At 42.6% G+C, this 27203-nt stretch overlaps 1 protein-coding gene across 1 annotated transcript in view; it reads right to left on the bottom strand.

Moving 5' to 3' along the window:
- The window catches only part of DNAH9 (dynein axonemal heavy chain 9), a 370372-nt gene that overhangs the window by 157146 nt on the left and 186023 nt on the right, over window positions 1-27203 (bottom strand). The window contains exons 42-45 of the mRNA XM_032140114.2: window positions 18068-18229; window positions 13952-14148; window positions 4238-4400; window positions 1864-1987 (exon numbers count right to left, since the gene is read on the bottom strand). Of these exons, the coding sequence (XP_031996005.1) occupies window positions 1864-1987; window positions 4238-4400; window positions 13952-14148; window positions 18068-18229 (646 nt within the window). The remainder of the gene's footprint in view (window positions 1-1863; window positions 1988-4237; window positions 4401-13951; window positions 14149-18067; window positions 18230-27203) is intronic.

Raw genomic sequence — 27203 nt, 5'->3', positions numbered from 1 at the left:
CAACCTCTATCTCCCTGGTTCAAGTGATTCTCCTGCCTCAGCCTCCCAAGTAGCTGGGATCACAGGCCTTTTGCAGTCTTAGTCCTGCGCTTGGATCAGAAGAGCATTGGAGATATTGGCCCTGAGCAGGACAGAGCGTATCTGCAACAGTGTCCAGGAACAATATACCTTTGAGGGAAGATGCTTATTGCCAGATTATTGGGATTGCTCCAAATATGAAAGACTTCGTTCTAGATAGAGACAAGGTAGGAAATATAAAAAGCAATGATGGGTAAGACAGATAAACCAGGTCATACCCACTCTGGGGTGATGGACAGCTGAGGTTGGAGTGATGAGATTGAAAGGAGGAAGAGTCAGCCAAACGTTGGGTCAACAGCAGGGATGTGACCACCAGGTTCCACTATCAGTTACCTATGGTCTCCATATCTCTGGCTGGGGGCATGAGAGTTTGCAAAGTAATTACGGTAGAGCTGCCACTGCCCTGGATAAGACAGCTGGGGAGACAAACCTAACTTACATCAAGAGAGCAGGTCAGAGGATGGGATCCAGCATACTGATCTCTTCTCCCTGCCTCTTCATCTCCTGTTTTATAAACTTTTTCTTTTTTCTTTTTTTTTTTTTAATTGAGATGGAGTCTTGCTCTGTCACCCAGGCTGGAGTGCAGTGGCGTGATCTCAGCTCACTGCAACCTCCGCCTTCCGGGTTCAAGCGATTCTCCTGCCTCAGCCTCCTAAGTAGCTGGGACTACAGGTGTGCACCACCACACACAGCTAATTTTTGTATTTTTAGTAGAGATGGGGTTTCACCATTCTGGCCAGGCTAGTCTCAAACTACTGACCTCAGGTGAGCCACCCACCTCGGCCTCCCAAAGTGCTGGGATTACGGGTGTGAATTTTCACTTTGTGGGGGATTGTTGGTATACGTACTGAATTCCTAAATAAAGGACAATAAAATAGCAATAGCAAGCACTGAGCTTTCCACTGAAGTCCTATCTTGCACAGACAGCATTACAGGCCACTTCACACCCCCGTCAAGTTTTTTGGGGACCAAGGAAAACTATGTGGAACTTCCACTTTGCTCTCATGAGGTTGTAAATCGCTAGTTAATTACATTGGTAACCTCATCTCGCCCTACTGTGTAAGTTTTTTTTGAGATGGAGTCTCGCTCTGTCGCCCAGGCTGGAGTGCAGTGGCACAATCTCGGCTCACTGCAAGCTCCGCCTCCCGGGTTCACGCCATTCTCCTGCCTCAGCCTCTCCAAGTAGCTGGGACTACAGGCGCCCGCCACCACGCCCGGCTAATTTTTTTTTTTTGTATTTTTAGTAGAGACGGGGTTTCACCGTGGTCTTGATCTCCTAACCTCGTGATCCGCCCACCTCGGCCTCCCAAAGTGCTGGGATTGCAAGCGTGAGCCACCGCGCCCGGCCTACTGTGTAAGTTTTATGCGTACACGCTCATGCTCTCTTTTTGTGTATCTTCCTGCCAATGCCTGAGCTTCCTCAAATACTACACACATTCTAGTTTCTCTTTGATTTGGATACAGAGAGGGAACAGCACCTTCTCTCCACACTCAGCACATCACCAAGCTCTTAACACTCTCTTCTTCCCATCATCAGATCTAGTCTCACTAAGAGAGCCCCAGGATTACTGTCTGTTTTGCAATGAAATAAGAATGAAAGAGCCAGGAGAGCAGGCCCAGCATCAATGCTGAGAAGGACCTCAATGAACCAGTCCTTGGCTGTATCAGTTTTCTTCCTCATTACTATGACCTTACTCTTCCCACCCTGGACGAAATCTTCACCTTTGTGTAACTCTGATTCCAGGGGGAATTTATCAGTGACACCAAGTGCAAGGAATCTCTTACCAGATGCCAAAAGATCATTGATGAGCACAAGGAACCTCTCATCAGCCACTTGGGCATCAGTCATGAGAAACACTGTGTTGAGATTCTTCACTCCGGCTTTCAGACACAGGCTGGCCAGGTCCATCTGTAGGAAGGGTCAATATCAGAAATCTCTGAAAAGAAGGCCTCCTTGAAAGAGAACTCCAACCCATTCTTTAGAAATGGAACCGTTTTCTTCTCTGCTTGAATGGGAATTAAAGTAAGGTGACAGTGGGAAGCTGGGGGAGGGCTATCTTGCACTGACAGGCAGGAAACTATGCCTCATTCCCAGGCTTCAGTGCCAATAAAGGTGGGCAAGAGAAATTACATAGCAATGGCCTCTAATTCATACAACCATGCTAGCTCCTGTACCTCTCTTAAACTGATTTAGAAATTAGGCTTTAGGGTAAAGCTTCTGGAGCTCCTGCTTTGTGCAAAGAGGTTACAGCTTTCCAAAGCCCAAAGATGGTCCCCCATTTATCTGTCTTACTTATATGTAAGACTCATACAAGTGTCTTACTTATGTGTAAGACTCATACAGTGAATGACCTGCTCCTGAAGGCAAGCCATAGCTCTTGCTCTTGACTGAGAGTGAGGTACTTGGGGCTACCAGCATGGGGGATGAATATATCTTATGCTAGCAGGGTCTTGTGTTTTTATTTTTTATTTTTTGAGATAGATTCTCGCTCTGTCACCCAGGCTGGAGTGCAGTGGTGCCATCTTGGCTCACTGCAAGCTCCGCCTCTCGGATTTAGGGGATTCTCCTGCCTCAGCCTCCCAAGTAGCTGCATCTACAGGTGCGTGCCACCATGCCCGGCTAATTTTTTGTATTTTTGTTGTAGAGATGGGGTTTCACCATGTTAGCCAGGATGGTTTCGATCTCCTGACCTCGTGATCTGCTCCCCTCAGCCTCCCAAAGTGCTGGGATTACAGGCATAAGCCACCACGCCCAGCCTCTTGTGTTCTTATGACTAGCTCCAGCAAAACACTTTTGTTGAAAAAAATATACTGGGGCAACACACACACACAAGCATACACACACACACACAAATGCAATCACCTGTAGGAAATTATATCCATTGAAAATTGCAGATGGATGACATTTTGGGCTAGAATGCCAAGTTCTGAACTTATCCAGCTTGATCAATCTCAGCTCCTTTGGTGTATCACCCTCCCCAAGCTTAGCCATCAGTTCTTGAGGTTGCCTTTCTCTCTCTCTCACACTACTCACAGCTGTTTCTAACAACTCCACTCATTTCTTTACCACAGAGCTACCTTAGTGTCCAAATAGCTCCCCTTTAAAGACGCTGATTTTTGTTTTAGATCAATGGTTCTCACCACATCCTCTAAGCGATCTAAGAGGGTTTCTCAGTTCTCATTGGAATCATCTTGGGGATGCTTTGAAAAATCGTGATGCCCAGGCCATTCCCCAGACTAGTTAAACCAGAATATTGGGGAGTGGGACACAGGCATCAGTATTCTTTCTAGATCCCCAGCGATTCCCATATAGAGTAAAAGTTGAGACCCACAGTCTCAGCACATTCTGTAAATGTGTAATTCCTATCGCACTATCATGTCTTTGTTGGAAGCACTAAAGAAAGACCTAATATGAACTTGATGTAAGACCTTAGATTTAGCCAGTCGTCAAGAGGCTGAGCTGTGGTTTTAGAGTAGAAGTGAGCAATTCCCTCTTCTGTCACTGGCCGAGAGATTATGAGGGCAAGTGGGTAGGACTGGCTTAGTGCTGGCTGGAGTTCTTCCGGGAAGAGCAAGAGCCACCTCCTGATAGAAGTTACACTGTGACTTCCTACCAAGACTGTTGTGGCCATGGATAAAAGGAAGGGGACTGGACACAATGACCTTTGAAAGTTGTATATAGTGTCTTTCTTTACTTTCCAGAGCACTCATCGTGCCTCCAAGCGCTGGCTGTCTGAAACCATGATATGTCACTGAAGTTCCCAGAGGCTAGTGGTTACTGACCTGTCTTTTGAAATCTGCATTTCTTAGGAAACTCAAGCAAACCTTCAGAATTCCATCTGTCTACTCCTACTGCCGGTGGGCTGTGTGCTGAATTTGATATAGATGTGCTTCTGATTTGAGCAAGAGTGGTGGCCCCACAGACGTAACTAGGACACCTGAAGTCTCCCAAAGGCAGACTTTGGAAAGGCTACTGTCCTCAGGCTGAGTCTAATGAGAAAAATCATTCACATCACCAGCCCAGAATCTAAGACAGAAATGGACAGACATTGAAGGGGAGGCTCCGGACAGGGGAACTGGAGAACGAGTGAAGGATGATGGAGCTGTGGCTGGTTGGAGGGAAGCTGAGCCTCCTCCCTGCAGCCTCCTGACCTTTTACCTTGAAGTCCTGGATCTGGTAGCCTTTGCGCAGTGTGATCTGGAAGACATCCATGGAGCTGATGAAAGCTGCCAGCCTTGTCAGGCTCTGCTTGCCGCTCCCACCTACACCAACCAGCAGAGCATTTCCCCGCGGGGACTCCAAGATGCGATTGATATGGCAGCTAAAGAGAAGGAAGCAGGAACATGTTGCTTTGATCAGACTTTCTGCAGTCAGAAGCATGTATAAAGGCTTGAGTGGGTGCAGGGGCCTTCCTTGGAGGCATGTCACAGGCTGAGCTGTGGGAAACGTTAATGAGATTGTCCCCAAACCTGGCCTCACCTTCTTGCCTGAGTCGACTGAAGTTGCCATTGCTTTGCCTTAAGCCACAGCCTCTAGTGAACCAGGGACAGCTTCGGGGAGCCCATGGAAGGGAGCAGGATTGCAGGGGATGAGTGATGCGATAGGGAAGGGACTCAGGATTGCTCTTGCTCTTCTCTGCACCATACCTGACCCTGCCACACCTCCCACTTCAATTCTTTTGGGCAAGAAGAGGGGATGGAAAGAGCGAAACAGTCGAAAACATACAATTTAAAAAATTCAGGAAAGGCTGGAGGACAAGGCAGGAGCGAAAGTTGGTTCCTCTTAGGAAAGAAGAGAAGCCAAACCAAAGTCATCAGGAGAGAAACAGGGAGCCTGGACAGAACTCATCGGTCTCCCTCCTTCAATCCTTCCTGGGCATCGATGACCCTGTAATGAAGGTTTGTGGGTTCTTATTATCAATAGGTAAGACAGCCGCATCCCTGGCTTCTGGATTCCTCCCTTCGCAGCCTTACTGCTCACAGCTCTCAGTGCCCATATTCCTCTCTCCTTGCCCCCTTCCTTGCAATGGAAGACTATTCCAGGCCTCATCCTTTTCAGAGGAAACCACTCTTCCTGCCCTCCAGCCCTTCCTCAAAGGCCACCCTCCAACAGCCTCTCCTCCAGGATCCTCTCCAATCGTGTGTCTAACCCCTCTCAGCAGTATGCATATACCTTACGCAAGGTGCTACACCCTTTATAAAAATAACCCTGATTTCCTCTTTTCTCATCTTTAAAACAATTGGCTCTGCAGTGTACAAAATGTGTACAATACAGAAAAAAATCCACAGTTCTACTATTTAGCAATAAACACTACTGATGTGAATTATAGGTCCTTCTAGACTTTTCTCTAGTGTCTGTCTGCATTTTTATAAATATATGTTCGTACATACATTGTACTTGTAAAGTCAATATATTTCTGTTATGTGTATTTTAAAAATTGAGTTCATCTTGTATACTGAACATAGTCTTTTGAAAACTTTTTTTTCCGTTTAGCAATACACTGTGATTGTTTCCCTAAGCCATTAAAAATTCAGCTAAACCAGACTTTTGACGGTGGAATGGTATTGTGTAGAATACCAACATTGTGTTGGTAATAAGGATAGAATAAATTGCCTGTCTGTAATAGCCTGCTCTTGGATATGTACGTTGCGTCCAACATTTTCCAGTTATAAATAATGCTGTATATATTTTTTAAGTGTATATCTCTAATTATATCCTCAGGATAAGTTCTAGAAGTAAAACTGTTGAGCCAAACAGTAAGACAGTCTTTAGAGACTGCCGTGCAGAATGACGGCACCAATATGTACTTTTCCTGGGTAGAATTGATCAAAAGGTGGATCTGCAACATTGGAGGATTTGAATACACTGGATATGTTAGTTGAATTAGGATGTGTTAAGTCAGTGAATTCAGGGCTATGTAACACAGTGATCAGGCTGCTTTAGAGAAATGGTTTTGGAAGAAGAGACAACAGGTTGGTGATTTGGGGACCAAAAGAGTGTGAGCATAGGAACTCGGGCTGGGAGCAGTGGCTCATGTCTGTAATCCCAGCACTTTGGGAGGCTGAGGCGGGAGGATCACCTGAGGTCAGGAGTTTGAGATTAGCCTGGGAAGCATGGTGAAACCCCATCTGGAGAGGGTTCAAGATTTCAGTCTGGATGCCTGAAACATTTGTAGCAATAAAAAGTTCTTTGGGGCCCAGGTGCGGTGGCTCATGCCTGTAATCCCAGCACTTTGGGAAGCCAAGGTGGGGGGGATCACCTGAGGTCAGGAGTTCGAGACCAGCCTGGCCAACATGGTGAAACCCTGTGTCTACAAAAATACAAAAATTAGCAGGTGTGGTGGCGCGTGCTTGTAATCCCACCTGCTAGGGAAGCTGAGGCAGGAGTATCTTTTGATCATGGGAGGCGGAGATTACAGGTTACAGTGAGCCAAGATCGCTCCACTGCACTCCAGCCTGGGTGACAGAAAGAGACACTATCTCAAAAAAAAAAAAAAAAAAAAAAAAAGAACTCGGGTAAAGTTTGGCCAAATAGAGTAGAGGATACATTTGAGATTGAATTGCACTGGCTCCAATCCTGTGCTCCTGTCTGTGTTAATGATGTTATAATTAGAAATGTCATATTCAAATTAAGTAGTGGTGGAGCAACATAAGGTCTAGCTAGCTCCAGTTTGGAAGAAACTCTGGGCACGGGTTTTGGTGGGTGGGGTTCGATGCATGAACAACATGTGAGTGTGTATAAAGTTACAGAGTTTGTGTTGAGCCTCTGTGGTTTGAAGTTTCTTATTTCTGCAAATTTCTTGCATGTACTGATGACTTGTTCACAATTAACATAAATAAACTAAATGTTTGTGGTTCCTCATTGCCCCATGTCTCCTGTGGGGTGCGCTTGCTGCTCTGAAATCTTGCTAGCAGTGTGTGGGAGTCTGGCCCCCAACCCTTGTTGACACTGAATCTTACATCTAGAGAGGACCTTGCCGGGTGTAAAGGTGGGACTCAGTCACCTAACTCTGCCTCCAGGTTCAGCAATCCTCTGCTTCACGATGGGGTTTCACCGTGTTAGTCAGGATGGTCTCGATCTCCTGACTTTGTGATCTGCCCACCTCGGCCTCCCAAAGTGCTGGGATTACAGGTGTGACCCACTGTGCCCAGCCAATCTTTGCCAATTTAATGGTGGAAAAATTACTGTTTTTATTTTTATTTATTTGGTTTCTAGGGAATTGAACATTTTTAAATGTTTATGAAGCATTTTATTATTTTTGTTTTGTAAACTTTCTGTTCATGCCCATTGCCTGCTTTTCAATTGAAGTGTTTCTCTCAATTTGTGAAACCCTTTTATGTATGTTTTCAGTTATCCTCCAGTTCTCACCTTTATCTTCCAGTTTTTTAAAGGTGTTTCAGATATACAAATATTTTTAAGTCTTAAAATTGGATGTGGTTAACTACTAAATTTTATGTAGTTAAAATGTTTTGACTTAAATATTCAGGAGTTATTTATTGACCTACATTCAGTAATTTTATGATTTTACTTTGCCACTTTAATTATTTAATTGTGATACTTATACTGTATTATATCAGATAGATTTACACTTCTCTTGCTTTCCTATGAAACCGTAATTTCTAGATGTCTGAAGAGTACATATACTCATTTTGTATTCTCTGCAGTGATAGCACATTGAAGATATCTAATACATTTTTGTCAAATTTAAACAGAACAACCCATGCCTTATACGAGCTCCACATTTGGGGTGATGTACGCAATGATTCATTACGCTGGGTGCAAGGGGTTATCTGCTTTGTGTCTGCATGAGATGATGCCTGATGAAGGCAGAAGCCATGGTGCTAAGATACCCAGGCCCTCTCTCCTGATTCAGAAAAGGTGGGGCAGGAAAGGATTAGTGGAGGAAAGAGAGAGGCAGGCATGGAGGAAGAGTCAGAGGAGTTGGAGTTCAGCTGGGTTCTCTGGGTCACCCAACCCCCCAGCCCTATTCTGAAGGCCTGAGCTCAGCTTAGCATGGCCCACGCCATTCAATATCTCAATGGGGAATGCATCGTTAGTGATGAAGTTTCCAGAGAAGTGTGGTTAAGTCTGCAACCGTCAGCACCGGACTCCAGCTGGGGAGTCATTACCAACCTCTGATGAGGGCAAAGAACTCTGAATTTAAATTACAAAATTTAAAAAGAAGATCAATATTCTAAAGTGCTCCTGGGCCAGAAAACCAAGGCAGTCTAAGTTAAGTCCATTACTGAATTTCTGAGAGATTAAAAACAAAAGCTGAAGATGCACAACCGCACAGCTGGAGGAAGTTGATTTATTGGACTAGACACGCATGTGCGTGTGTGCGAGCACACACACACACACTCACTGCTAGAGAATGGGTAAGATTCTCAGGGCACAAAAGAAGTACATCTGAGGGTTTGTCGTTGTTGTTGTTAATGATTGCTAAATGATTCTAAGAGAAGAAAATATACGTGGGAGTGAAAAACAAAGAGACAGAAAAAGATGAATGGAGATGATGCCAAAGCGGGGGAAAAGATCTGGTTTAAAGCTTGAAGAAAAAGCAGAACAAGAATCTGCTGAAGTGGTGACGAAAGTCAGTAGAAAAGTGGTACTACTAAGGAAATAAGGCAATGGCACAAAGAAAAAAGACTTTAATATTTACTGACTGCAAAGCACTTTGCATAGATAGCAACAACCCTACGATGCAGACATTCTTAATATCCTAATTTCCCAGGTAAGGATATTTAGGCTTGGGGGTTAAGCATCCTTCCCAAAGCATCCCAACCAATTTGTGGCAGAACAAGGATTTGAACTTTGGTTTGGTTTTTGTCTATAACCACTACACAGTGCTCCGTTACTGAGTTCAGCATCGAAGCTGCAGAAAGGGAGAGCAGCAAAGCTGGGGAAGAGTGTAGGGGACTCTAACAAAAAAGACGATGAGAGCGCGAGTGGTGAGAACAAACAGCTAGATGGAGTTACTATAAAAATAGGTTCTCACCTTGGCTCCCTGGACCTGTGAGTTCCTGGGAGGCACACACAGTCTCCTTCCTCCTCTGCTCTGTCCTACTCCCACTTTTTTTTTTTTGTCTGTGTGTTTTCTTGAGACGGAGTTTCACTCTTGTTGCTCAGGCTGGAGTGCAGTGGCACGATCTTGGCTCACTGCAACTTCCACCTCCCAGGTTCAAGTGATTCTCCTGCTTCAGCCTCCTGAGTAGCTGTGATTGCAGGTGCCCGCCACCACACCTGGCTAAGCTTTTTGGTATTTTTAGTAGGGATGGGGTTTCACCATGTTGGCCAGGCTGGTCTCGAACTCCCGACCTCAGGTGATCCTACTCAAGTGCTCGCCCTACTTCCACTTTGGGTCTCAGAAGGTGGGACCTTCCTGGAGTGCTGTGTGTGTAGCGATGTGAGGCCATAGAGTCTTCCCACACTCTTAGGTTATCTGTGTTTCTCCCTGTACTGCCTGGTATCCTTTTTCTGATCTAAGAAGGGGAATCCTTCTCCTTTATTGGTTGCTAGAGGCAGCAACGAGAGGTCCATGAGCCCCCGGGAAGGGAGGGAAGGGCAGAGCAAGGATAAAGTAACGGGTGGTTGATGTCTTTAAACAAATGTATGGGAAATTATACATCTAAATACATTTTATTCTTCAGAATTGTCCCCCCCAGGCAGCTCATTTTCCTAGTTATTTTGGCATTGCTAAATGAGGCTCAGTCTTCTCTTTGGATACTAACTTCAGAGTGTGTTTATAAGCCTATGGAAGAAAGCCAGTGTTTGTAGCCAGTACTTATTATTTTTTTTTCTAAAAACAATATTAGTTTGATCACCCATGTTGGAAGCCACATTGATGGAATCACTTACAATTTTTTCAAATTAAATTTGCCCTTAAAGGACAAAGACTTGCCTCAATTCCAAGACTATGACAGACATACTGGTGGCTCTTAAAGAGAAGAGAGAATACTCACTGGAGCTTCACAAGATTGAACTTTTTTTTTTTTTTCTTTTTTGAGATGGAGTTTCGCTCTTGTTGCCCAGGCTGGAGTGCAATGGCACAATCTTGGCTCACTGCAATCGCTGCCTCCCGGGTTCAAGCGATTCTCCTGCCTCAGCCTCCCGAGTAGCTGGGATTTCAGGTGCACGCCCCCACCATGCCCAGCTAATTTGTATTTTTAGTACAGACAGGGTTTCAACACGTTGGTCAGGCTGGCCTCAAACTCCTGACCTTAGGTGATCTGCCCGCCTCGGCCTCCCAAAGTGCTTGACGGGCATGAGCCACTGTGCCCGGCAGGTTGAACTTTTAACCCCTAATTTTCTGCACCCTACTATGCACTAGGCATTGTCTAAGATATTAAGGTTTCAGCAGTGAGCAAGCCAGTCTGTGTGCTCAAGGAGCTCACATCAGATTAGGGGGATACAAAAAAATATTTGAAGAAGCTTCATAGGATGATGGTAGAGAGCACAGACTCTAGAGCCAGATTGCACTATTGCAAGTTTTACCTATTCTTGAGGAGTGTGACCTTAGGTAACTTCTCTCAGTCTCAGTTTCCTCATTTATAATATAGACACAACAACAAAACTTTACTTCTTCAAGGTTTTTGTGAAAACTAAATGCAATGATATATGCAAAGCAGTATGCACCAGGCACATAGAGAGTTCTATGTTGAGCTACGTGTTGTATTAAATGCTACCCTCTCAGGGAGGTCTTCCTGATGACCCTATTTATAATTAGGATCACCCTCAGTCCTCTCTACTCCCCTTCCCTCTCTGTTTTCCTCTGCATGATTTAGTCTCATATAACATGCTAAGCAGTTTTACTGAGCACCTGCTAGGTTCCACACACTCTCCTAGGGGTTAGGATACTGGCACTCATCCTAAGAGTGTCTAATCAATAAATATATGTTGGATGAGTGGATGATGTAAACAGACAGAGGTTAATCATTGACCAGTGCCACAGGGGCGTCATGTAATGTAGGCAAGGACTTAGCAGTGACAACTGACTTCAGCAAGACGTGGTTCACCTCACTACAGAGGTGACGATGATAAGCACTGCTTTGTTCAAGGGCTAAGAAGTGGGCAGAGAAGGAAATCAGAAGTGAGAAAATAAGACAAAGATGGGCAACGTTCTGGATGAGCGTCATTGTGAACAGGAGCAGAGAAATGGGGGTAGTAGATGGAAAAGAATGTAAGAGACAAAGAATAGTTTATTATTTTTTGATAAATGATAACATAGCATGTTTGTATGCTGATGCATATAATCCAGAAATTAATGATGGGGTAAGATAAAAGAAGGGAGAGAGAAAATAGGAGAGGGAGAAGGAGAGAGAGAGGGAGAGCAGATAATTACAGCGAGAGGTGAAGTCACCGAGAAGGTGAGAGGAGATGGGATCCAGGGCGCAGGTGGAGGGACTAGACTTAGGTAGGAACAGGGGTGTTCATGAACTGAAGTTGTAGGGAAGGCAGGACTTGTGGGAGGGATGCAGGGATACACACTGGCTGTTAGATTTGATGACGGGAAGATGCGAGATTCTCTTCTGGTCGCTTTCATTATCCCAGTGAAATAAGAGATGTGCTTATTAACTGGGAATAAGGTGCTGGGAGTTTGAAAAGAGAAGGAAAATGTGTAATGCAGTTATCACGGGATGGTCAAAGGAGCAACATGCCTAGGGTAGAGGAGGACAATTTCTAGCAATGTCGAGGCCTGTTTGATATTTATGGCTGCAGATCTGGAGCAAAAACAATCAACATGGTGAGAGATTTTTCTTCAACAGTATCCAGCTGCTTAGGGGCAGGGGTGGAATAAGAAGATAGTGAGGGCTGGGTGCAGTGGCTCACGCCTGTAATGCCAGCACTTTGGGAGGCCGAGGTGGGTGGATCACCTTAGGTCAGGAGTTCGAGACCAGCCTGGCCAACATCGTTAAACCCTGTCTCTATTAAAAATACAAAAAATTAGCCAGGCATGGTTGTGGGCACCTGTAATCCCAGCTACTTCAGAGGCTGAGGCAGGAGAATGGCTTGAACCTGGGAGGCAGAGGCTGCAGGGAGCTGAGATCGCACCACTGCACTTCAGCCTAGGTGACACAGTGAGACTCCCTCTCAAAAAAAAAAAAAAAAAAAAAAAAGAAAGACAGTGGGGTTTAGCCCGAGTGAGATTTTGTGGATACAATGACAAGAAAGTTAGGGGAGCTGGCACTGGGGTGATGGGGTCTATGGTGGTTAAAAAGGAAAGTAAGGGGAATCACTTGAACCCAGGAGGCAGAGTTTGCAATGAGCTGAGATCACGCCACTGCACTCCAACCTGGGCGACAGAGTGAGACTCCGTCTCAAAATACAAAACAATAAAATAAAATTTAAAAAAAGGGAAAGTAAAGACATGGTAGGGGGAGAGATAACGGAGTCTGGGGAAGTAGTTGGTCCAATGAATGAAGTCTTGAAGTTGAATGAAAGACTAGAGCAGATGAGTGGGAGGGTGGCAGGTACAGGTCAGAAAGTGGGATGTTTGAAGTTGGGATTTTGGAGGTGGGTTCCTATGATAGGAGCATGAGAGTGAGAACTGAGGTGGGCTAGAAGAAAAGATCATGGGAGCCAAGCAGGCCAAGGAACCGAAAGAATTATTAGCTAGATGCCAAGAGTGAGTGGAGACATGGGTGAGGAGGAAGGGTGCCCAGGGACTAAGGCCATTAGCCAATGATGGGGAGTGATTGACTGTCAGCAGATAACAGTGACAAGGAGAAAGAATGAGTATGAAAGGCAGGTGACTTGTGCTCAAAAGAACTGGGGTTTTGAAGGACAAGAGAAGAAAGGACTTAAATGTGCCATTGGGGTGGGGGACTGGGGGTAAGGAGGTTACTTACTCCTCTCTAGGCCCTGGGGCACATAGAATGGGGAAGAAAAAACAGGTTCCTCCACTCAGGGGTCAGTCAGGTATGTTAGAATTTGGCAGTAAAGGGAAAGTTCAAAGAAGTTGAAATGAAGCAGATGTTGTTGCTAAGACCGTGAGTACCCTGGGGGAAGGTGGAAGGATTTTGGAGGGCAGTGAGCGCTGGCAATGGGTCTCAGATTGGGAAATGTAAGAAGCAGGGTAGGGATGGTGTTGGTGTGAGGCTAGACTGTCTTGGAGGCTTGGTTATTACCTTCAGTGATTCACTAGATAGCAAAAACACTAAAAGGATATTTAATTTTTGAAATATGTATATGCACTTGAACACAAACCCTCTATCTCTCTCTCTCTCTTTTTTTTTTTTTTTTTTTTTTCTGTTGCCCAGGCTGGAGTGCAGCGGCGCGATCTTGGCTCACTGCAACCTGGGCCTCCTGGGTTCAAGTGATTCTCTTGCCTCAGCCTCCCGAGTAGCTGGGACTACAGGCACATGCCACCACACCTGGCTAATTTTTTTGTAGTTTTAGTAGAGACGGGGTTTCCCCGTGTTAGCCAGGATGGTCTCGATCTCCTGACCTCGTAATCTGCCTGCCTCGGCCTCTCAGAGTGCTGGGATTACAGGCATGAGTCATCATGCCCAGCCTATCTCATTTTTTTAAATGGCCCTTGGACTAATAGCGAGGTGGTGATGAAGGTCCTGAGCTGTTCTGGGTCCCATTTTATGATCTCAAGTCTGTTCTTGGTGTCATTGTGATCATGCCCAGGATAGCAAATGGCAGACCTGGAAATGAACCCATTCCTGCCTGAGCTCCGCACTGTGCTGCCCCCTAGGGCCGGCGGCAGGAGCTGCAGCTGCTCTGCCAGCAGCCATGTTGACCTTTATGGCAGAAGCAGGAGCTCCTTACCTGGCTTTACAGAAGTGGCCTCAAATAGCCGAATGAGACCCCTGTCATTGGGAAGAGGAAGCAACTGAGGAAAAGGAAGAGGAGAAGCACACTTACACATGGCGCATGGCATCCTCAAAGAGAACTAGGTCCATCACTGTGTTGACTTCATTGTGGTTCTCCAAGGCCTCCACCAGAGTCTGGGTCAAAAGTTCCCAAGACTGTACAGGCATGTATTTGGGCTCCCCAATACCATTTGCAAAGTGACAATACAGGTTCGGGCTTTGGGTCTGCTCCACAGGGTCTTCAATATCCTGGTGATGAGATACAGGAATAAGGGCCCTTGTTACTGACTCCTAGGACTGGTTCCACAGAGCAGAGACAAATGATTTGCTCTGCATATTCCCTGGAAATTAAGCATCAGTGCTGCTTCCAACATGTCCCTCTCTTGAGAAGCCCTTTAAAGTGGATGTTTAACATCCATCTACCAGCTCCATGAAGTCTCAGGTGATGTTTGTTATTCCTTAAGGCCTGAGGATGGGAAGTGGGAGGTGGGATGGGGCCTCCTCACAAGCACGGTAAGAGAGTGCTTCTGTGAGAAGAATGGATGGGGATGGATGGGTGGATTTCTCTAAGTGGGGGCTCTTTCACCAGTATTGAATGAAGGGGATCGTGACCCAGTTGCCTCACTTTCTGCATGTATATTCCAACAGATGTAGGTCCTCAATCCACAGCAAAGCCATCCAACATCTTTTCCTGTGAGATTACACAAGTATGTTGCCAGCCCTGACTTCATAGGTTCAGTCCAGAGGGCTTGATTTCTGAAGAATGCGCTACTAGCCACCCTCAGATGACTGGTTTATTTATGGTAATCTTAACGCATTTATGGTAGAACTCCCTACTTACAACACTTTCGGGCTGTGTGTCAAACCTCACCCATAGGAGAAATGTTACCATGTTGAATAAACACGGGCTGGTTATAGTATAGTATAACTCAATTAATTGGAAGAATAAGGAGTCTACGTCTCTTCACCAATGTATCCTCTAAGCACTGAAGAGAAAACCAATTTTTTTAACTTTCATATTAGTGGAGACAAAAAGGAACTACTTGCCTGTCAAAACCCAAATACCTGAGACTTGAGATAGGAGGAAAGGTTGTCGAGGAGAAAAGTCCGAGAAAGAATAGGTTTTCTAAGACACAAATAGGAAGTTATGCCAGCATGAGCAGTTGTCCCCACCTGTCGTTTTTTCCTTCTAAAGTTCAGACTGGAAGACCTACCTGGGAAAGAGGTAACCAGTGTGTTATTTATCAGCAGGGACACGTCCCAGGGCATAAGTCACTGCAGGGTAAGCCTTGTAACCTATGGGACAAGATTCACCAAACCTAATATAGGGAAAGTGAGGAAGACAGTAACATCCATAGAGAAACCAGGGCTGCTGCCTGGGTGTAAGAAGAAAGGACTGGAAAGAGTTAAAAATAAAAAAGTTATTAGATTTTGAAGGTGATTTCGAAAACTATAGAAAACTTTTAAACTATTCTGGCGTTGCCAGACAGTAACAAAAATGCTCAGACATTTGGATAAGATGTAAATGCAGTGCAGGAGGGCTATTCTTGCTATTAGGAAAACACATGAGGACAGAGGACGTAACGTGGGAAGGCATTTACCCTGTCTGAGAATGGGCTAACGTCCTGGGGATCAGTTCTTATATCAGTCAATTGACACCAACCATCTAGCGGAGGAGGAACTAAAGTGCAGTTTTGAAAAGCCTGGTTTACAAAGACTCTTTGAGGAACAAAACAAGTCTTCGATTTTATGATCAGAATCATGCTGTGCAGAAGGCAGAGAGAAAATCAACCAACTCAGCGAATTAAAGATTCCTTAATAGTGATGCCAAATCACACAGGGCCATGAATCAGAGAAGCTTAAGCTTTGAATAGTGGAAACAGGATTTTGTCGCTTTGTTGGTGGAAATCTGGCAACTTTTCCTTGATACCAATACCAAGATTTGGTGTGACCAAGGGTGCTTCAGGCTGGCATTTCAAATGTCGTTGGGGAAGGATAATGGCAATATTCATATATCTGGGTCTGTGATCAAAAGGCAGTGCTCTTAGTACACAGACCCACACATGGAACTCTATTTGAAAGTTCAAGTGTTATTACTCTGAAGTGCTAGCTCAGACCAACTTGTAAAGACAATGAAGACTAATCTGCAGGGCCAACAATGAATACCTGAATTGGGTAACTCTATGATGCTCAGAGAAGGGCATCTAACATGAGGGTCTCAAAATCAGGCCCCAACAACAATGCTGAGAGAAGTGGGAGAATTTAGGACGGTTGGCTTAGTAAAAGGCAGACTAAAATAAGTGACTTAAAATGCTGTCTAAACATTCAAAAGGCTGTCACATAGGTTGGGATGGACTGTAAATATCTTCAGAGGTAGAGTCAAGATCTTATCAGGAAAAAAATATGGAGCTAAACCAAACAAGGTGAGTATAAGGACAACATAGCATACCTAAATAGAAAATTTGAATATTTCTAATTTCCAGAGGGGACAGACAAGCAGTATGTGTGGAAAAGATGAGGCTTTGGTTAATAGAAGGCTCAGTGTTAACTGTAGGGTAATTTCGACACTAAGAAATATAATACGATCTCAGGCTGTGCTACTATATCAATGCCTCCCGAGGCATAATCCATGGGCCATTCATTATGTAAATTATTAATAGGTTTAATGAGAGGGAAGAATTTTAGGGTCCAATACATTTGGGGAATGATATGTGAATTAGAGTTATTCAAGATTTCAGAACTTTAATGTCTTTTTTATATACATATATATATTTTTTATTATTATACTTTAAGTTCTAGGGTACATGTGCACAACGTGCAGGTTTGTTACACATGTATACATGTGCCATGTTGGTGTGCTGCACCTATTAACGCATCATTTACATTAGGTATATCTCCTAATGCTATCCCTCCCCCCGCCCCACACCCCACAACAGGCCTCAGTGTGTGATGTTCCCCTTCATGTGTCCATGTGCAGAACTTTAATGTCTTAAATCCACTGTGAATTTCCAAGAGAGTCATATACAATGAAACATTTTCTCAACTCATTTCATGACAGAGACTCTTTTTCAAGAAGTATCTTGTAGTAAAACTACTTAGCAGGACACATTTTGGGAAACACAGTAACAAAACTATAGTCTTTAAGAAAAGGGGAATGATGATCTTGGTTTTGGTCAGACCCCAGCTGGGTTGTGCAACGAAAAGTCAGGCACCACAATTTCAGAGGGGAGAACTGGTGAGAGAGCAATCAGGAGGATGTCAGGTTCTTTAAGTTTGAAACCAATCCATGTCAGAAATGCTTGAAAGGATTCAGGCTATTTGGCCTGGAGAAGAGAAGACTCAGGAAGAGTGAGATAAGTGGCATTAAAATATTTGAGAGTTTGTCATGTAGACCTGAGTAGTGGACAGAGAAATAACTTCTAGATTATTATTAGACCAAATTTTCAGTCTTTAAAATTATTTCAAATGTTCCAAGTTTCAAAATTGCTCAGGCCTGGCTCAGTGGCTCACGCCTGTAATCCCAGCACTTTGGGAGGCCGAGGCAGGTGGATCACGAGGTCAGGAGATTGACCTCGGTGAAAGCCTCGGTGAAACATGGTGAAACCCTGTCTCTACTAAAAATACAAAAAATTAGCCAGGTGTGGTGGCAGGCGCCTGTAGTCCCAGCTACTCGGGAGGCTGAGGCAGGAGAATGGTGTGAACCCCGGAGGCGGAACTTGCAGTGAGCCGAGATCGTGCCACTGCACTCCAGCCTGGGCAAAAGAGCAAGACTCCATCTCAAAAAAAAAAAAAAAATTGCTCAAAATTTCCAGTTATTAGCAGCTCCAAAATGGCGGCCTTGGGAACAATGGGATCATGCATTTCAAGGATGCTAGAGCATCACTGGGGTAACCAATCTGAGAAATGCTGCTAGGGGACCAAGTACCACGTGGGGACTTGGATCAGATGATCTCTATGGACTTTTTCAACACTGGGATTCTGGGATTAATTTGCATCTATTCTTGACCCAGCATTTTTTACCTGGGCAAAATTATGATAGAATTTCTTTCCTCACCTAGACTCTGGCCTTTCCCCCATTAAACAGCTAGATTTTATCATTTGGGTGATCATCTGTATAATTATCTTTTTTTTTTCCAAATACAAAGAAAATCCATAGGGCAATACTTACATCAAAAGTTTTCTTGAACACTTCTGTCTGGATTTTATCAAAAAGATCAAAGTCCTTTTCTTCTACCATCTTATCCCGATAAACTCGATTTGATTCATGCAGATAGAGCCTTATGAGATCCTGTGTGGATTTCACACATTCCACTGAGGAGAAGAGAATGCCCTTCAAGGGGAACAGACACAAAAAAATAACGTTAATAACCATCCAGAGGTACAATAGCTAGGAAAACTTTCTGGAGCATCTTATCTAACCTGGGATGATGCCTAGGGCTTGTCTTGCTAAACAGATCATTCTAGTGGAGGGAACACTTGGAAAGCTGAAAGGGAGCTTGTAAAGAAAGACCCAAGGGTTGTAGTTAGACAGACCTGACCTCAAATACTTGCACAACCACTATGTGACTTGTGACTTTGGGCAACCACTAAGCAACTGTGTGACTTTGGGCAAGGCATGTGACATCTCTGAGCCTTAGTTTGCTCACTTTTCAAAGTGGAATAAAAATACTGACTTTCTAAAGTTGTCTAAATAATTCAAATTAATATGCCTAAGGAAACAAGCGTTGTTCATTTTACATACTCAATACATTGGAATTATTCTTTTGTGCTCATCATAAAAATAACAACTGCAACAGCTATAATTTATTGAAGCCAGTTATGTGGACTAGATGCTATTGAAGCCAGCATTGGACTAGATGCTTTGCCAGATGAAGCTCATTTAATACTCATGATGATCCCATGAAATAATTATTACTAAATCCATTTTGCATAATGTGAAGATTGGAATTCAGAAAGAAAACACGCCCCATTTCATAGAGTAAGTTGCCTTCCTTTAAACCACAAATTTTTGAAACCAGGTCTTCCTGACTATAATGCCTGGAATTGTAACCACTCCATTTTGAATCACCCACAATGAGGGAAAAAGTGGTTTCTCTGCTATATTTCAATTCCACAAGTGCCATTTTGAAAACTGATTCAGATAACAATTGACTGTGTAAAATCAGAACTATAACAAAGGGCTAGAAGGGATATAGCTAACCTTGGCAGGTCAGCAATCTATTTATTTATCTCTAGTCAGTCCCCCTTCCTATGTGCCACAGGGTTGGTTTCAAATATTTATCATTCTTTTCAAATTTCTCTGTCATCTTTTTTCTGTTACTATTAGCCAAAGTCCTAACCTTCTTTTATTTTACTGAAAGGTGGAAACCACCAATGTTACAGCCCGTCAATAACCTCAACAAATTCTCTGAGTTCAAGCTCATCTATGTCTGTGCTTGTTCTCATTGCTTGCTTTCTTGTCTTACAAGGAAAGGGATCATTTAATGGGTCTTTACTTAAATTCACAGAATAATGTGCAGATCCAATAGCATAGAATACAAGTCTGGTGACAACGTTACTACAATCTGCTTCCTCATGATCACTCTTTTTTTTTTTTTGAGATGGAGTTTCGCTCTTGTTGCCCAGGGTGGAGTGCAATGGTGTGATCTTGGCTCACTGCAACCTCCGCCTCCCGGGTTAAAGCAATTCTCCTGCCTCAGCCTCCTGAGTAGCTGGGATTGCAGGCATGCACCACCATGCCCGGCTAATTTTTAGTTGAGACGGGGTTTCTCCATGTTGGTCAGGCTGGTCTCAAACTCCCGACCTCAGGTGATCCACCCGCCTCGGCCCCCCAAAGTGCTGGGATTACAGGCATGAGCCACTGTGCCCAGCCCCTCATGATCACTCTTATCTCTACTTCCCATAAAACCTAGATTCCAGTTTCACAAAATTCCCATTATGTTCTGATCCTGCACACTTCTCTGTGTCTTCATGCCTTTTGCTTTGCTTGCCATACTCATATTTCAAGATCTAGCTCAATTGAAACCTCTTGCTGAAGTCGCCCAAGACACCTCTCCTGTCCAGTGGCATTCCCTCCCATGTGCCTCACAGAGCCTTTATATATACATCTTGATTATAGAAGAATTATTAGTTTCTCAAATTAGTTTTAATATTATTTTTGTGACAGAGTCTCACTTTTTGTCACCCAGACTGGAGTGCAGTGGTGCGATCTCAGCTTGCGGCAGCCTCCACCTCCCGGGTTCAAGCAATTCTCATGCCTCAGCCTCCTGAACAGCTGGAATTACAGGCACGCACCACCACACCCAACTAATTTTTGTATTTTCAGTAGACACAAAGCTTTGCCATATTGGCCAGGCTGGTCTTGAACTCCTGGCCTCAAGTGATCTGCCTGCCTTGGCCTCCCAAAGTGCTGGATTACAGGCATGAGCCACCTCACCCGTTGTCAAATTATTATTTTTCTTTGTACAGGTTTGTTTCTCCCAGGTGATGGCAAGTGTATCAAAGGTAGGGAAGTTGACAGACTTTATTTAGGTTGTGGTTTATTTTTATAATTGTATTATCAGTACTTGGTAAGTGATAAGTCTAAAGGTAATTTCTCAACAGAAACAATAAAAGAAGCCTTCAAAGTGCTGAAAGAAAGTAGCAACCGACCTAGAAATCCAAGCCACCCCTAAAATTTTTAAAAAATAAGACATATATTTTTGGCCAAATTAAAATTGCGAGATACTTCTCCAACAGATATGAACTAAAGTACATACTAAAAGGAGTTCTTCAAGCAGAGTAAAAATGATCCCAGGTGAAAGAACAGAAATGTACAGGAATAAAGAGCAATAGAAAAGGTAACATATGGGTAACTCTAAAGGAATGCTGACTTACTAAAACACAGATATCAGTGAGTTTTCAAAATACAGAGAATTAAAATAAATGATAGCACAAAAGTCAATGGGAGGTAAATTGTCCCAAGATCCCTGCATTGTATGGCAATTAATAAATATCCTAATTTATAAAAGGCAAAAAGATAAAATGATGCCTTTGGTAACCATTAGATGAATAGCAAAAGGATATATACTATGCTAAAAGAGGGAGAACAATTATAAAAACATATAATTAGTTTGATAGAATACAAGTGAGAAGAAAGGAGGTAGAATAGATAGAATATATTAAAAAGAGCATAAGTAGATTTCATCATAAATATATTATTATATAAAATAACATAGATGAACTAAACATTGTAATTAAAAGGCAATGTTGTCAGGCGGGACTTTAAAGAGCCCAACTGTATGCTGCTTATTGGAGATATACCTTAAATATAAGAATATGGAAAAGCTGAGTGCAAGAAAATGAAAACATGTCATAAAAATATTGACTAAAGAATATGGAATAGTCACACATACTAATGTCATACAAAATTGACTTTAAAGCAAATATCGTTTTTAGAGATAAAGAAGAGCCCTTAATAAATAAGAAAAAGATCAGTCTGCTAGGAAGATACACTAATTCTAAATTTGTATGTACCTAATAAATAACACAGTTTCAAAATATATAAAGTGAATATGACAAATAAAAGCAAAAACAAACGTACCCACAATCACAGTGAAATATCTTAACATCTCTCTCAGGGACTGAAGGAACAAGCAGACAAATAAATCCAGAAATTATAGGAATTTTTTAAACAACATGATTTACAAGGTTGCTTTAACTGGAATATTGATAAAACTATACCAAATATCTGCAGAATGCATTAAAAAAACCCTGCACATAGATTATATCTTGGGACATAGAGCAGTCTCAACAAATTTCAAAGGAATAAAACCATATAGAGTGTTTTCTGACAACAGTGGAATTAAAGTAGGCATCAATAAGAGAAAGATAACTAGATAATCTCTAAATGTTTGAAAATAAAGCAATACACTTCGAAATATTCCAGGAGTCAAAGAAGAAATCATAGTGGAAATTAAATATTATCAACTGAATTATAATAAAAATACAGCATATAAAAGCTTGCATGATGTAGCTAATGGTATGATTAGAGATAAATTTATATAGTCTTAAAATGAATGTTTTAGATGAGACAAAGGATGGCAATTAATGATCTAAGTAGCCATGCCAAGAAGTGAGAAATAGAACAAACTAACCCCAAACCCAAGGTAAGTAGGAATAAAAATTATAAGCAAAGAGCAAATATTAATAATATATAAAACAGATATCAAATTAAGACAGTAAGAAAATCAAATGCATAATGCAGGTATACCCTTCAGGTTTTTTGACTAGCACAATTGCTAACTCCCTAGCAAGGATGATAGAAGAGAAAAAAAGAGAAAAGACACACATAATACCCAACATAAGGAAGAGGACATAATGTCAGATACAGCAGATATTTAAAAGATAATCTGAGAATATTACAATTTTATGCCAATAAATTAGCAACTATTGATAACATGGATGTCTTAACATGACTGACACATGAAGAAATAGAAAATCTGAATAGTCTTATACATATTAAATAATTTGAATTTATAATTTAAAACCTCTACCAAACAAACCTGCAGGTGGTTTCACCAGTAAATTCTTCCAACATTTAAGAAAAGCACAATGCAATGTTTTACTAAATCTTTTAGAGAGCAGAAAAAGAGGAAACACTTCTCAAAGTATTTTATGAGGACTTTATAACCTTAGAATATTAGAGAAAGATTACAAGACAATCTTACATATATAGATTCAAAAATTATATTAAAAATTATCAAATGAAATCTAGGAAAACATTAAAAAAAGACAACATGTAACAACCAAGATGAGTTGATTCCAGGAATGGTTGATTTAATGTTTGAAAGTAGTCAATTAATTTATCATATTAATTGAATAAAAGAGAAAAAATTTATATGATTAAACAGATGGCAGAAAAATCATTTGTTAAGTTTCAACACATATTCATAATTAAAACTCTTAGTAAACTTAGTAAACTATACACAGAAAAATATTTCCTTAATCGGGTAAAAGGTACCCAGAAAAACAAGTAGAGAACATCATATTTCATGGCAAACTATTAAAAGTGTTTCCCTGTAAAATTAGGACTGTGTCAAAATGCTACTCTCATTGCTTCTCTTAAACATTGTACTTGAGTTCTGGCCAGCACAATAAGACAAGAAAAAGAAATTAAAAAATTTAAGAATTGAAAAGAAAGAAACATAACTGTTACTCTTTAAGTCAAAAAGTAACAATTATTAAAAATAGAGGTACACATATAATACTGAACAAAGATACAAAGTGATATTGGCTATATATTCTATTTATATAAAGTTCAAAAATAGGTCAAAATAATTTATTATGTTAGAAGTTTAGACAACATGTAGGGCTGGCAAGAGGAGGAAAGCAGGAAAGCATGAATGGAAGGTGCAAAGGAGAACATCAGGAATATATTGAGAATGTTTTCTTTCTTGATCTGAGTGGTGATTACATAGGTGAGATCCCTTCATGATAATTAACCAAGTTGTATGCTCGTGGCTTTTGTGCATTTCTACTTGTATGTTTCACTTTGATAAAAGTTTAGTAAAAGCAAAAAGAAATTCCATTAGGTCTCCTTGGCTCCACCCAGATGTTTATCTTAGCTTCTGTCTCCTCAGCTCTCCTAGGTATCTGCCATATATGAAATGCAGAGGACAAGAAAAAGCAACAACCAGGAGTGCTGACCTTTAGAATTTTGTGTTTTACAATGAGGCAAGCCATCAGTTGAAGTTTATAAATCTTGCTATAGCCAAATAGTCAGGGTGGTTGACAATTAAGGTGGAGTAAATGTGAGCATGTCATATGCCAACTCCGTACCATCGTAGATAGTTATGTGTTGCACTGAGATGGGAATGGTTAGTGATTTCTGCTACTCAGAGCATGTATTGGTCCATTTTCATGCTGCTGATAAAGACATACCTGAGACTGGGAGGAAAAGGGGTTTAATTGGACTTACAGTTCCACATGACTGGGGAGGCCTCAGAATCATGGCGGGAGGCAAAAGGCACTTCTTACATGGTGGTGGCAAGAGAAAATGAGAAAGATGCAAAAGCGGAAACCCCTGATAAAACTGTCAGATCTCGTGAGACTTATTCACTACCACAAGAGCAGTATGGGAAAAACTGCCCCCATGATTCCAATTATCTCCCACTGGTCCCTCCCGCAACATGTGGGAATTATGGGAGTACAATTCAAGATGAGATTTGGGTGGGGACACAGAGCCAAACCATATGAGAGCACTATCAAATTCTGTTCTGATCTGAACAGAGCAAGGAGAGTACAGAGAAGGTCTGAATTACTGAGTCTGGGATCAAGCTGGATAAAGGAAAACAACAGTGTACTCTGGGCAGTGCCTGTCTCCTAGTAGACATTAAACCACCCTCTATACCCTTCAATCAGGCCTTTGGTCAGACTCAAGGAGGAAGGGAGTGTTAAATCAAGTTTAGCTTAAAGCTGCCTCCTGATGTATTTTAAGTTTGGCCTCAAAGTTGCTCGGTATATTGTGACCTGTAATCTAAATGGAGGTGTAAATTGACTGTAACCTACTCTTGTGCCAATCACCGAGTTTCACCCAATCGCAGGTGGCCAGCTGTTAAAACTGGTGTTCAAATAAGGCAAACACCAAGCTGTAGACATTAAACCACCCTATCTCAGTGCAACACATAACTATGTAAGATGGTGCAGAGTTGGTGCGTGACATGCTCAATCAGGCCTTTGGTTAGACACTCAGGGAGGAAGGGAGTGTTAAATCAAGTTTAACCTAAAGCTGCCTCCTGATGTGCTTTAAGTTTGGCCTAAAAGTTGCTCTGTACATTGTGAACTATAACTTAAAAGGAGGTGTAAATTGACTGTAACTACTCTTGTGCCAATCACTGAGTTTTGCCCAGTTGCAGGTGGCCAGCTGTTAAAACTGTGCTTAAATAAGGCAAACACCAAGCTGTAACCCAATCCAGCCGTTTCTGTGTCTCACTTCTGTTTTCTGTACATCACTTTCACTTTTCTGTCCAAAAATCTTCTTCCACCATGTGGCTAAGCTGGAGTCTCTCTGAGCCTACTCTGGCCTGCTGGCTGCCCAATTCGGATTCGTGAATTGTTCTTTGATCGGTTAAACACTGTTAAATTTAATTTGGCTAAGGCTTTTCTTTTCACAGCAGGTAGGAGGAGATTGTGGTCAAACTATGAGCCTGAAACTCTCGTTAGAGTAGGAGAGTGAGGGGACCTTGTAGCAGAAGGGAGGCAGCACTCCAGGGGTGTCACATTCTTCACACTTGGAGCAGCTGACAGCTGGCAGGCTGCAAAGAGGCCTGGCTGGGATGCAGACCTCAGGGGGTTTCCACTCAGGCTAACTGAATCAGGCACAGAAACAGTCCAGGGGAACAATCTCCACTCCCATCTCTCTGCTCTCTGGTTCCTCCTTGATATTGCATCAGTGACCACTACCACAAGGTGCACTCTTTCCTCCGGAAGCCTTTTGTCACCCTGAATTACCTCCACAGCAGGGCTAAACATTCTAGCTGTTCTGTCAATGCTGCTGCTTACCATTATGTGATCACGCAGTCACACTCAAGAGACTGATTTGTTGTGGCTCGGTTTTGTCATCTCTAAATCGAAAATAATCAGTATTTTACCTTCTAGGGTTGTTGTGAGGATTAAGTGCATTCATAGATGTAAAAGGCTTAGCACTGTGCTCAGTAAATGTTAGCTATTATTACAGACTAAAGTCTAACTCTTAAGTAGGGCCCACTCTGGTTTCAAGTTACCTTTCCAACCTCATCTCTCCTTTCCATTATCCCACTGGGCTAAACTCCTTGCTATTCCACAAGAATTTTTTTTTTAACCTCCCTGACCATTCGTGCTGTCATTGACTAGCTAGTAACTTCTCTGAGCCTCTGTTAAATTGGGATAACAATGTCTATCCCAAAGGGTTGTTGTGAGTATTAAATTTCAGGTTGTACAGGTGACAAGACCCCTTGTTCCAGGCAGAAGCTAAGGTTGGGTTGCTTCTGATAAATGGAGCATAACTGATGCTTCTCCCTTCAGTTCTGTCACTTATGAGCAGTGTAGATTTGATCAAACAACGTTAACTTCTCTTTTTTTTTTTTTCATTTGAAAAATCCGCCTAGTAACACCCCCACTTCATAGAGCTGTAGTAATATTTAAGAGAGAGATTGTGTGGTGAAAAAGTCTTCCTCAATGAATGCTCATAAAATGGGAGCTAGTTGTGGGTAAGCACAAACTTTGCTGCTGTCCAGTCCTGAGGCCTGCAGAGATGCAGGGTTTATAGGCTCAGAGCTGAGTCTCTCTTGCTGCCTTAACCATCACATGCTTATTTTCCTCATTGGAAATTCAGATGAGGACAGAAAGGTGTGGTGGAAAGTCGTCCAGGCCAGGAACCCAAAGACCTAGATTCCAGTTCCTTTACTGGCTTCCTTGTGCTCCTGGGCAAATATATATGATCTATGTGGGTCTCTGTTTGTTTTTAATTTTTAAAATGAGTTAATGTTTGGGAGCTACATCTGATTCAGGAGTGGTATCCTGAACTAGCCTGGATGTGTTCTCAGAGACTTATCATTCTGAGGGGCTCATTGATTCCACCTTCAGGTGAAGCTTTCCTGGTCCATAGCTCTTGAGTCTCTGAACCAGGGTTTAGTAGGTTTCTGCTTCTTACAATCAGGAGTTCTGGCTGGAGCAACCTGACCCTACGTCGTCAGGGTCTGGAGCTTTGATGGTTTGGCTCAAAGTCTTACCTGCATAATTGCTCTGGGAAATTAATTACAATTACATGTGCTCTCATTGGAAGGTGGTGTCACTGCCTGATCACTTCACTTTGACACTTCTTTGTGGGTGTGGCCTCTGCTTGATGTGAAAGGCATCATTCCCTCAATAATAACCCAGTGTTATCTTGGGGGAAGGTCTCTCTGCAAATGAGTTTCTGCAGATTCTTGTCCAGAATGGGAGAGTTGTAGACTTGGCTACATGAGGATACTACCCCTGATCAGATAGAAGAAAGGGTCTGGGTTTGCTAGATGGCCCTCTGGAGACTTTGATGGTGATGAGCCAAGCAATTGGAAGCAATGGGCAGAGATATGCCATCACTATTCAGAGAAGCAGTTGGAAAGATCTGAAACAGCTTTAGCCTAGAAATGAACCTGGGAATTTTAGGACTGAGACCCTCTCAGGGGCTGGCAGATGGCCTCTTAGGAGTATGACAATGTGGCTTTTTGAGGAAGCAGAGCTATCTTGCACAGTTTGGGGAACATACTTTTTCATCCCAAGATCAACAGGTGTACCAATGGGAGATC

Source organism: Hylobates moloch, unplaced genomic scaffold, assembly GCF_009828535.3.
Source record: "Hylobates moloch isolate HMO894 unplaced genomic scaffold, HMol_V3 SCAFFOLD_19, whole genome shotgun sequence".
In the NCBI taxonomy this organism is placed as follows: domain Eukaryota; kingdom Metazoa; phylum Chordata; class Mammalia; order Primates; family Hylobatidae; genus Hylobates; species Hylobates moloch.
Note: the sequence above shows the minus strand (reverse complement) of the source record. Positions and strands in the feature narration are given on the sequence as shown.